The sequence below is a fragment of the Pituophis catenifer genome, unplaced genomic scaffold, assembly GCF_029215685.1.
Source record: "Pituophis catenifer annectens isolate HBS135680 unplaced genomic scaffold, rPitCat1.0.hap2 SCAF_4, whole genome shotgun sequence".
Lineage (NCBI taxonomy): Eukaryota > Metazoa > Chordata > Lepidosauria > Squamata > Colubridae > Pituophis > Pituophis catenifer.
In genome coordinates this window covers 44082861-44094891 of record NW_027256884.1, presented here as the reverse complement: position 1 = coordinate 44094891, position 12031 = coordinate 44082861, and the positions used below count along the sequence as shown (strand labels likewise).

General features: G+C 35.1%; 1 protein-coding gene across 1 annotated transcript in view; it reads right to left on the bottom strand.

The window, feature by feature from the left end:
• The window catches only part of STS (steroid sulfatase), a 153820-nt gene that overhangs the window by 30710 nt on the left and 111079 nt on the right, over positions 1 to 12031 (bottom strand). Inside the window, exon 9 of the mRNA XM_070943449.1 lies at positions 10000 to 10121. Within this exon, the coding sequence (XP_070799550.1) occupies positions 10000 to 10121 (122 nt within the window). The remainder of the gene's footprint in view (positions 1 to 9999; positions 10122 to 12031) is intronic.

Sequence of the window (12031 nt, the reverse complement as noted above, 5' to 3'; positions counted from 1 at the left end):
TTTCCATAAGGAAATGTGAGACAGAGCAGGTGAGGGCAGGTAGAGCTCTCTGCGAAGCCCCGAGAGTTTTTTTTTTACTCTTGGGGGCGAAGCAGATGAGGCTCCCTATTTCCCTCGCCGCTGCTCCGGGCTTCAGGAGACCTCTGCTTTTTTGCAGAGCCAGGCGACGAAAACAAGCTTTTTAAAGAAAATTAACAGATTAATTAAAGAGGATGAGATCTGGACCTGTGGCCCTAAATCGCAAGTATTTTCATTTACTTTATAAAAGATACTGAAGAAAGGAAAAAAGAATTTTAAAATGGCGACTGCCGAGACTTGAGAAGGGAAAGCTGAAAGGGAAAGTCCTTCCGTTTCTTAATAAGCCACAAAGTAGCGGAATAAATACTGCTGGCTACAATTCAAGAAAAAGTTTTATTTTTTATGTTTTCTTTTTCCTGGAGATCTGATACTGATCTTGTTTGGAAAGAAGCTTTCTTTTCTGTTCTTAAAAAAGAGTTTGTCTGTGTGGAAGTATGGCGTTTAAACTAACAAAGTCAGACAAACAAGCAATGGGGGGGGATTCCCCCATCTACAAACTACATGAACTGATTTTAATTTAATTGAATTTCTTTTGGAGGAGATTGTAAGAAGGGATGAGATTGTGAACCAGAATCTTGAAAAATTCAAGCAGGAAATTAAAGAATTGGTACAATTAAAGTATGATAATTTGCAACGAAAGATTGTAAAAATGACTAATGGTTTTTCAGAAATTGCTATAAAGTTGGATACAAATATTAATTTATTAGAGTCTAAAATGGAGGAAATTGATGACAAGATTTATAATTTGGACAAAATACAAAGAATTGAAAATGATTTGATAAATACTCAAGACAATAGCTTAGAAGAAAAATCTAAAATGGAAGCAGATCATAAGACTTGCAATGTAGAAAATATAAAACAACGGATTGAAAAAGAAGTTTTAATGATGCAACACAGCTTTACAGAATTTGCGATTAGATTGAGAGGATTGCAGGAAAATAACAGAGATGATTTAAGGAAAATATCTGCTGAAATTCTGGCTGGGATTTTAAAGGTTCATCCTGAGGAAGTATTTTGCAGGATTGACAGAGTCTACAGAGTAAATTCTTGGATTGCAAAGCAAAGGCAACTGCCTAGAGATGTAGTGATTTACTTTACAGATAAAGAAATAAGAAATAATATTGTGCAAAAATCTTTTAACTCTACTTTACAACTGTATGGAAGAAAAATTTGGATATATAAAGAGTTACCGCCTAAGATGTTATTGGATAGAAAGAAATTTGGATTCCTGGTGACTGAACTTAAAAAACAAAATATTTTATTTAGGTGGGATGTTCCAGTTGGTATAATATTGAGATATCAAGGAGAAAGATACCAATTAAATACTGTTGAAAAAGCGGAAGAATTTTATCATAAGATTTTGAAAATGAGCTCAACATTCTCATGCACAACACAAGATAAGCAGAAGGAGTTGGAAATAATGGAAAAACATCGAGCTACAGAGGTTTTTGTAGATGAATCGCCTTTGGATCCTTTAGATGTCTCAGTTGGATTACCTATAAATAAGAAAGAAGTGGCATTGGATTCTAATGTGATGATTCATCAAGTCACAAACAAGCATGGAAATCAATTAGTTGATACACAACTTATAGAAAAGAAATATGAATGGCGATTTAAGCCACAAAAGCAAAACCAACAAGATCAAGTTATAGATCAGAACGAAAACCGAACAGTTGATATACAACTCGTAGAAAGGAAATTAGGATGGAGGTCAAACCCATAAAAAGTCAAGAAAAAAAGAAATAGGTCTCACAAAAACAAAAATTTTTAAACTAGGCAACAGTGAAGCCAGTTATCTAAAAGATGATTGAATACATGAAAAGACAGTTGAGGCGAAGTATTGGTTAATATTATCCTGAGGAGAGTGACAGACCTCTGCAATGCCGTAATTTTGGGATGTGAAAAGGGCCTTAAATTGTTGGATTGGAATTATCTATTTTGGATTCTTTGATAAATGTATTACGTTTATGCTGAGTTATATGGCAAGAGAGTTACGTTGGGGCATGCAGAAGATCTGGTTGTTACCCCATTATGATGGTTGGAATTAATAATCTTGAAGAAAGCCACTACTACAGATACTATATGGAATACAATTATAATGTCACTCGGGTGGTTGTTTTCTTTTTTTTATATACATGAAGATATTTATTATTGATGGGGGCAGATGATAACTGAGGATTCTGAACATTCTGTTGGAATTGGGATGTTATGTTACCCTAATATGGGTGATACAAGTTTAAAGTCATTGATTTTATCTATATAAGGGAATATTTTTTTTTAGCAGGGTGGGCAGAAGAATAAAGATATTAAGAACTGTTAAGTATGGAAATTTTGTAGGGAAGTGGGTGAAGACAGGCTAGTTTACTGATTGTTTAGTTTAAGAAAAGGGATGTTTAAGAGATATACTTATGGGGGTGGAGGAAATGGACAGATTATGAGTTGAATAAATGTTAAATGTTAAATGTTAAATTAGGATTTATTATATAGTTTTATAGTCGAAGGCTGCTTTGAAATGTTATATTAATATACACAAAAGATTAAATGTTAAATTAGGATTTATTATATAGTCTTAAAGTGGAAGGTTGTTTTGAAATGTTATATTAATATACATACAAGGTTTGATTTAAGAGATATATGTATGGGGAGGAGAAAAAGGGCAGATTATTGTTAAAATTGGGAGTTATAATAATATTACTATGTTAAACCAGAAGTTATTACATAATGTTATAGTAGAATGTTTTTTTGAAATGTATAGTAAAAGGGGGATATAATAATATTATTAGAAAGAAAGGGTCAGTATTTGGGGGACGGAGTAAGGGGATGGTAAAGTATTATATAATCTGTTATGAATTTGGATTTTACTTTGAAGAAGTCACAGGGGGAGGGGTGGAGAGGGGGGGTTAGGGAGGAGGGGGGGAGAAAAAAGGGGGAAAAATCTGTATTTGAAAAACTTTTTCAATAAAAAAAAAAGAAATATTAGTATCAGCAGCATCCTTGTTTTCAAGGCGTTCTTTAAACCCATCTAGGTCTCATTGCTATAACATATTGTAATCTAGTGCTTCCCATGGGAATCAAAAGCAGCCTGAAAGCAGATCTGACAAATATCAAAACATGGAAGAGGTAGAAATTGTCACTTTAATAAAGCAACTTATTCAGGATGGAAAACCTGAGTATGATAAATATTAAAAATTCATATGAGTTAGATAAATAGGTAGTGAAATAACCAATATATTTTAGTGTAAGCAGGTATACATAAAGTGATGGAGATTAAAATGAAAATCCCAACTTCTTAGGAAAATAGACAAAAAAGTAACTGTTGGTAATACTGGAGAAAGATGAAATCAAAATAACTTACGAAAAAATGAACTTACTGTGTAGGGTTTGACAAAAAAAGAAGTCAGTAATAATATAAGTAGATTTCCAAAGGTATCATACAAATTCATAGAGGAATGAATTCTTCCTATTAAACCCTAAACATTTTAGGATAAATCGATAGGTAATCATTATACAAACAATGGATGAAAGCTGTTGCCTTTGTACTTTTCCAAAATATTGTAACATTGCTGAAAACAAGATGTAGAACTCAACTAGAGATGAACAACTTCTGTTCTCACAAGGCCTGAATTTTCTCACAGATAATCTGATGGGAGCCAGTAGCCACTGGCGGGTAGAGCTGAAGCAAGAATTGGCCAAAAATTAGCAGTACAATCCATGTTCTCTTTTTTACACATTTTTCCTTTTTTCTTCCAAGCTGTAGAGTTCCTAACTTCGACAGGCTCCTGATATATCAGGTCTTTTTTTTTAAGAATATGATTTTACTGATGTAAATGTAATGCATCTACTTTATCCATTTTGAACTATGTTTGCTAATTACACTATATAGGAGGAGGAGTAAAACCTTAATCAAAAAAGTAGATTTTTATATGTTCCATATCAATAATGAATATGAGGCATCATATTTAAAATACTAAGGACATTTGATCCTAAATATGCTTACTTGAAAGTATCCTTATTATAAGAAAGAGATTTCAAAGAATGCTCACAATTCAAAAAAAATCTAGATAACCTTGAGGGTTGAACAATTGTTGCCAGCCAATGATTAGAAGAAAAGTACAAGAGCAAGTACTTGTTCCTGTATAACAATAGCAAGTTGGATCAGACAGGCCTATGTAACAAGAGTGAAGAGATGGAAGACATGACATTGCTTAGCCAAATTGTCTATAAAGTGTAAATAACATCTGAATTGTGGGAGGATGTATTGCAGGGATTTTTAGATATGTGTTCTCCTAACTTGGGACCTCTTATTCCACAGCCTTCATGGTTGAGCAGATAAAGCTATGGCAGATGGTTAAGATAGAACAAAGATCTACCAGAATGGTATCTGTCTTGCTGTCCTTCAACTTTCTTGAACTGGTCAGTCTCTGGACAGATATTGAAGTATCAGCTGTTGGCTTTACTGAGGAAAATCCATGCAAATTATAACCCTGTGAAGATTGTGACTCTATATTTGGGGAACAGGTTAAATTAAGATTATGTAGGTAAATGGAATTCTATGTTTGTGGAATGCCAGGAGAAAGATTACATCCTGTTTGCAGTATTGCAATCTGCTCCATGTTGGGCTGCAGGTGAATATTAGTTGGACCATTGGGCCATTTTTTTTCTGGTAAACCATTAACTAAGGCTAATTACTGGAAACAGTTTGTTTCTTAGGAGAACTTCACAGGCTGAAGGTAGAGTTTTAGTCTTACTTCAAGGTATTGTTATATGCCATTCAACATGTGGCTAGGTTATATGAAATAGTATAAGAGCTTTTGGAGAGATAGTTATCTTTGTTCTGGCCTATTTGGCAGCAACATGAGAAAGATCTTTGTAGAAGCTTCTCCCAAGTTAATTCCATCTCTATTGTCTGTCCCTGTCTTAGGTAAAGATATTTTTCTTCTAAACTGATTTGCAAGTGAAGTAGATTTTATTCTTTTAGGCATTTTCATAGCTTAGTTATTGATTATTTTAAAATTTTATTTCCCTTTTTATTGTCTCTCTGAGTTATTCTTTGTATCACCACTAATGTTATTATTTTATCAGAACGTATTGGTAACAGCTGAAATAGCACTTTTAGCAGAATATTCCAAATGATATAAATATATAATAATTGATTAGGTATAAAATCAAAATGAGGTTTAATGTTTGTCTGTTTTAGGTCTATAATCAGATCTTGCAACCTGGTGCCTTCCAAATGTCAACACCAGTAATGCCCCAGCAACCATTAAATGTATGTCTTATAATAAAACAAAAGCACTGAACACAAAGCAGCTGAATAGCCCCTTTTTCACTGTCGCTAACATAATGTTTCTGTTCACTGATGAGTAATATCATAATGCAGAATTATTTAGAAATGAGATGATCAAAAGAACAAATTAATGTAAGGATCTGACTCAGGGGTGGGTTCTACTTACCTTTACTACCAGTTTGCAACGGGAGCTTATGCGCATGCGCAGAAGCTTTTACACATGCATAGATCGTCCATTATGACATCTGGCCAGGGGACAGAGCCTCCCGCCACTTTTACTACGAGTTTGCAAGAACCAGACAGAACCGGGATCAACCCACCACTGACCTGACTCAATTCTTAGAAAAATTGAGGATTTAGCAGTTTCTAGCAACTGTATATTTAGTGTCACATCAACACAAAGTGATTTATATTCAACATCTTTGCAGAGATTACCTGTTTGCAAATATCCCTAATTCACTTTGTGATTTTAAAAAATAATAATTTGCCAATGGCATTTTACATCCCCAGGTGTATATTTTGGAAGAATGGGAGAAAAAAAACTGGAAAGGCAGATGACCAGAACTGTCACTGAGATACTGGTTGAAATGCTCATACTATGCCGATAACATCGCTCACATATCAGAGGAAAAGAGCAGAAGAAGTACCTTTTCTTTATGCACTGTAATGTGCAAGAGAGAGATAAGCTACATAGGGAACCTTTGGATACTTTGTGAATACTCTTTATAAATGTTCTTCTATTGTGCCAAGACCTAAAAGGTATTTATGAAGATCAGGACTGGTCAAGAGATCAATCAATCAAGCTGTCCCTGGAGACAAGCCACATGAAAGAGACAAGAACAATGTTTGAATCCTCGCCTAGGCTTCCTGAACAAAATAGCATAAAAAGATCAAGGATAGGATCTGGCCAACATATGGCTGCACAATGTAAGAAAAAGTCAATTGGCATCAACAGAAAAAGTACATTCAACTTTTTGTATGTGAACAGCCTTCTGTTATTTTTTTTTATGAGAACTGATACTTTTGTACTCTTAACTCTTTCTTTGATCTTTTTTCTTCTTTTTCTTGCTTTATATTAATTTCAATTCATTTTTATCTTCTTTTTAAAAAGTTTTAATAAAATTATATTTAGAAAAGAAAGTCTGCTGAGATGTTGTTGCCCAACACTTTAAAAAAACTGCAAGATAGCTAAGAAAGAGAACTTTTCCACTAAGGCTAAAGAAAGAACATTATGATATTTCAACAAATACCCCACTAAAGTCAAAATGATATTTGAAAGGCACTGTCTTCTTTTGTTTCATTTCATTATTTTATTTTATTTTTCAAATGACTCTAATTTACATATCATGTTGGGGGAGTGCAATTTCATCTCATGGACTAATCAAGGAGGGTGCATATGTGTTGACTGTGTGTGTGTGTTTGTGTGTGTGTGTTAAATATTGTGTGTGTGTTTATGTATCTTTTCATGTATATATCTATGGAAAGAGAGAAAATTGTGTGTGTTCCATTCTGGATTGAATGACTAGAGTGAGCAGACAGCAGCATTTAAAGACAACTACTTCTCTTGTATGATTTTCATATGAAGGAAAGGAGGAGAAGGAGGAAAAAGGGATGTCATATACAGTATAAATAAAAAAGGGTACAAGAGTAAGTGATAGCCCAGTCACTGAGTCATAGAATCAAAAGGTTGGAACAGACGTTGGAGACAGTCCTGTTCAATTCACTTCCCAGCATAGGAATCCCTAATTTCTGAGTATTTTTTTCCTCCAAGATGAACATACCCAGTGACCCCAGCCATTGCCTCCAAGACTTTGTATCATACTATTTACTCTCCTTTAGAAACACCCCAGTTTGTCAGCATCCCTCAGTCATACCCGAGAAAACACATTCTCAGAATGAAAGGGATAGCTCAATTTGTGGAGCCTGTGATCTGCAGGCATTGTTCAACTGAAACACTTGTAGCTTCATGCAGCATGGCTAATGAGTTGTTTCCTTCATAAGCCTTCATTAAGCTCTACTCAGAGGGTCTTTAGATGTAATGCTTACTGACAGAATTCTTTACTGTATATTGCACATCTACCTGTGTAGTTTTCTGGACACAAACTCTTTTCTATGTTGTTACTTTCTAGCTACCAGCTAAAAGCAACTTTGTTTCCTGACTTTTAAGTGTTATTATATATGCTATCTTCTGCATTTATTGTTTTTATTATTCTCATACACTAATTCTTACTAAGCCTCTTGCTTTTATGACTGCTGTTTGGTTGTTTAATTTTCAACTTATCATGCTCAAGAAAGTCCAATTGCCTTTTGAAAAGCACCTTTGGGACAGCCATGACCTGGATTGAGAATCTCCATAGACGTTTGTGATGCTACCATGCTTAAAAGAAAGTACGGATAAACACTTTTCTATTCATATTTATTTGTTGGAAACTTCTAGGGTGAAAGGTGGCATGTTATGTCTCATTTAAGATCTTCATCCAAAATTATTCTGCAGGCTTGTGGACAATAGTGTGTGTGCATGTATGATTTCTAATGTTCTGTAAAATTCTTAGGCTAATACCATTCAATTATTCTTTACAATAAAACAATGAATTTCTAGGGATTATAGTCAATGTTCTCATGTTAAGAAATGATCTTTAAGCCTTAGGAAATCTGATGGAGTTTGAAAAAGGTTATACTGTTATTCTTTTTAACTTTAATCCCTAATAACATTATTTGAAAAAAAAGAGGTATCTAATGGACTGGACAACAAAACTGCAATTTTGCATACTTCAATAAATTCATACAAAAGTATGAAGGCTATTGCTTAACGCATTGTAAGCCGCCCTGAATCTCCGGAGAAGGGCGGCATATAAATCAAACCAATAAATAAATAAATTGCAGAATAATCAAGTTGAAGGGCAGAGTTAGTATTTCTGTAGAAGGGTAGAAGCAGCATTAAAATGATGGAAATAAAGTTGATCACAATAGAGCTTATTTTGGAATAAAGTTGTAATTCATTGCCCATTTTCTGGGAACTACATAAAGGTTAATCAGTAGCTTTTCCTTCATTGTATGTGCCATAGTATAGTTAAATGTATCCCATTTACTATCTGCCTCTAGTTGGGAAAGTCTTCAGCACTTTGATCAGTGACGATGATGTGTTACCAAATCTTCATGAATGCTAGGCAATGCAACAAAATGAAATAATAGAATAATACTGAAACATGATAATTTTATTTAATCAAATAACAATGAGATGGAACTGATCTTGAACTCTGAAATGCCAATTCCAGTTAAATCTATTTATATCTGATTTAAACTCCAGTGTTAATGTTTCACATACTGAATAATAGCTAATTAAAGTAGCCTATTTATCATAATCTTTAAAAAATCATGACTATTGATAGCAATAGAAATAGCACTTAGACTGATATACCACTTCATAGTGCTTTTAGAGCCTTCTCTAAGCAGTTTACAGAGTCAGCATATTGCGCCCAACAATCTGGGTCCTCATTTTACCGACTTCGGAAGGATGAAAGGCTGAATCAACCTTGAGCTGGTGAGATATGAACAGCCGAACTGCAGCTAGCAGTCAGCTGAAGTAGCCTGCAGTGATGCACTCTAACCACTGTGCCACCTCGGCTCTTATGGAATTGAACTAGCAGAACAGTGGTGGAAGAGAGAAAAGTTTATTTTACAGGTGGCCCTCAACAACCATTCGTTTAGTGACTGTTTGAAGTTACAACAGCACTGAAAATGTGGCTTATGACCGTTTTTCACAATTATTACAGTTGCAGCAGCCACATGATCAAAATTTGGTCACATGATTAAAATTTGTATGATTGGCAACTTGCATGTAATTATGATGGTTGCAGTGTCCCGGAATCATATAATCACCTTTTGTAACCTTCTCACAAGCAAAATCAATGGGGAAGTCAGTTTAACGTAACAAAAGTGTTACTAAACTGCTGTGAATCATTTAACAACTGTGATAAAAAAGGTTGTAAAAGGCAAAAAAAATTCACTTCACAGCTGTCCTATTTAACAATGGAAATTTTGGACTCAATTGTGGTTGTAAGTTGAGGACTACCTGTACTGATTTGGGGAGGGAGGGAGAAAAATTTACTAATTTTCAGAAAAGTTTTGATTATTTAATTTGTATTCATTCATTAATATATTAATCTAGAAAAATTTACCAATTTACTGCCAATTTACTGGTTCCTTTCTACTTTATTTTCCTATTGCACATAATGCTCTGATTGAAAAAAAAATCCATTATATATAGTTAAACAAAATAGTCAAAAGTAGAAAACTTTTGGGAAACTACAAAATGGAACAAGATATATAGATTACCTTGTATTGTCCATATATTTATATTTGAAAATGTATCCCTAATAATATAAGAGATTAAAGTTTTAACATATATTGTATTATAATTCCATGAATGTAATACTGTGAGAATGTAAACCTTTGTTGTCTTGCATTAAACTATATTATATAGAACAGTTTCTTTGCTTTGTTCCTGCTCCCAAGATCAAGAGTTACAATAATAATTTTTCCATGTCCTGAGTCCAAAGCTCTTCCCCCAAGCATTTCAAACTGCAATAAAAATTATATAAAATATTTAAATTGAAACAGACAATTTTACTTACTGTTTCTTGGATGCCACCGAACTGCATTTAAATATGCATTACAGTAATGAAAGAGAAATTCATGCTCAGATTGGAGAGCATTGCCTTGAAGCAAGGGCATTAAATCATGTCCATCAATAATTCTGAAAAAAACAATAAATCAGAATCAGTAGAAACCATAAATGGTTCGACCAAAAACAAAAAATTTTTGGTCGAGTTAAGCATTTCCATTTTTTGATAAATAGAACACAAGCACTGTATATATCTCTGGCAGTTAATTCCATATATTATGTGACCACCCAACCTCTCCCTCTCTTTCTCCCTCTCCCTCCGCAAAAAATGTTGCTAAAATTGATATTGACTTAAAGCATATACATAGAGTATTTGTAAGTAGTACTGTTCTTGTTTTAGGCAAAGTAAAACAATAGGCAAAAATGTTGATAATTAATAAATCCATTGCAGTTTTTCATGGAAAAAAACGTTTTGAAAATATCAAACAAGTGTATTGTATGATGAAGGATCAATGTTGAAGTAGGATTGAGATGCTTATCTATGGAATTAAGGATGGAAAACCTGCCTTTTGTTTCTCATCAGACATGGCTTGGGGAGGCTCCGAGTGAATGCCTGCAATATAGTTCAAATATTAATGTGGAAACTAAAATGTATCTGCTGCATGCTTTTTAGTGGTCAATGTGCAGACAGTTCCTTTACATGAGAAAATAATCTCTTTCATGAATCAAAAATATTCATTTCTTATGTATGTTTGCTTCTTTCATGATACTTTCTGTTAGAAACTGGATCTAGCCCAATAACTCAAAGACAGACTCCAATTCTTTTCTGTAGTTTTATTGTTGATCTGTTGGTACTGGAGGTCACTGACCTTGTACCTTTCTCTTTCAGGTATACATCTGGAATCAACTGTGGAACATGTGGTTGGACCTTTTGTACCCAGGAGGAGGGGCTAAGAGGTAAGGAGTGGTTACAGGGATTATGGGATATGTGGTTAGTTAACCCTTGAAGATCCGGGTGGTCAGGGAGATGTAGTAGTTAGGCATTTATTATGACAAAACCCCCTCTAAATGCCTAACTGGGTACCTGGGGCAATGTTTGCATACATACAGGAAATACACAAGTACAGGCATGAATTACAAGCAAACACGCATTTTTGACATTAGGTAAGCATGTTGTTTATGTGGTAGGGGTTTAGTGAGAATATCTGCTGTTTGCTCCTCTGTGTCACAGTGTACTGCTCTAATGAAGCCTATCTCTGAAAACTGCCTGACGTGTTTGTATTTAATGTCAATGTGCCTAGAACGCTGACCTATGGCATCGGCCCTAGAGATCTCTATTGCTGCTTTGTTGTCTTTGTGGATAACTATTGGATATGAGGGTTCAGCCCAGATGTCGCAGAGCAGGTCATCGAACCATACTAAATTGTTTGCGGCCTTTGATAGGCAGACAAATTCTGCTTCCGTAGTTGATGTGGCCACCAGTTTTTGCTTTCCAGTGTACCAATGGATGGGGCAATTGTTGAGTAGTAGCACGTAGCCAGAGGTGCTTTTTCTGCACCCTATGTCCCCAGCCCAGTCAGCGTCAGCATAGCAGGTTAGCTTTGGTTTCTCGGATGTTTCTGGTTCTAGGCAGAGTAGGGCATCCGCACTGAATTTTAGGTATCTGAGTAGTCTTTTTATGGCGTTCCAGTGTGTTAACGTGGGCTTGCTTACATGCCTGGACAGTAGATTGACGGCTAAGGCGATGTCGGGCCTGGTCCAGTTGGATATGTACAGCAGTGACCCTATCGTTGATCTATACAATTTGTTGTCTGTGAAAGGTTCAGATTCCTCATACATGGTCTTCAGGAACTCAGGCTGCATGGGGGTCTCGCTGGGTTTTGCTTCGGACATGTTGCATTTGGACAGCAGCTCGATGATCTTTTCTCTCTGGGAGAGGCGGAAGCCCTTGTTGGTTTTCATCACTTGGACCCCTAGGTATCTGTCAATCTTTCCAAGTGACTTTAGGGAGAAGTGGCTACCCAGGTCAGTGGCGAACTTGT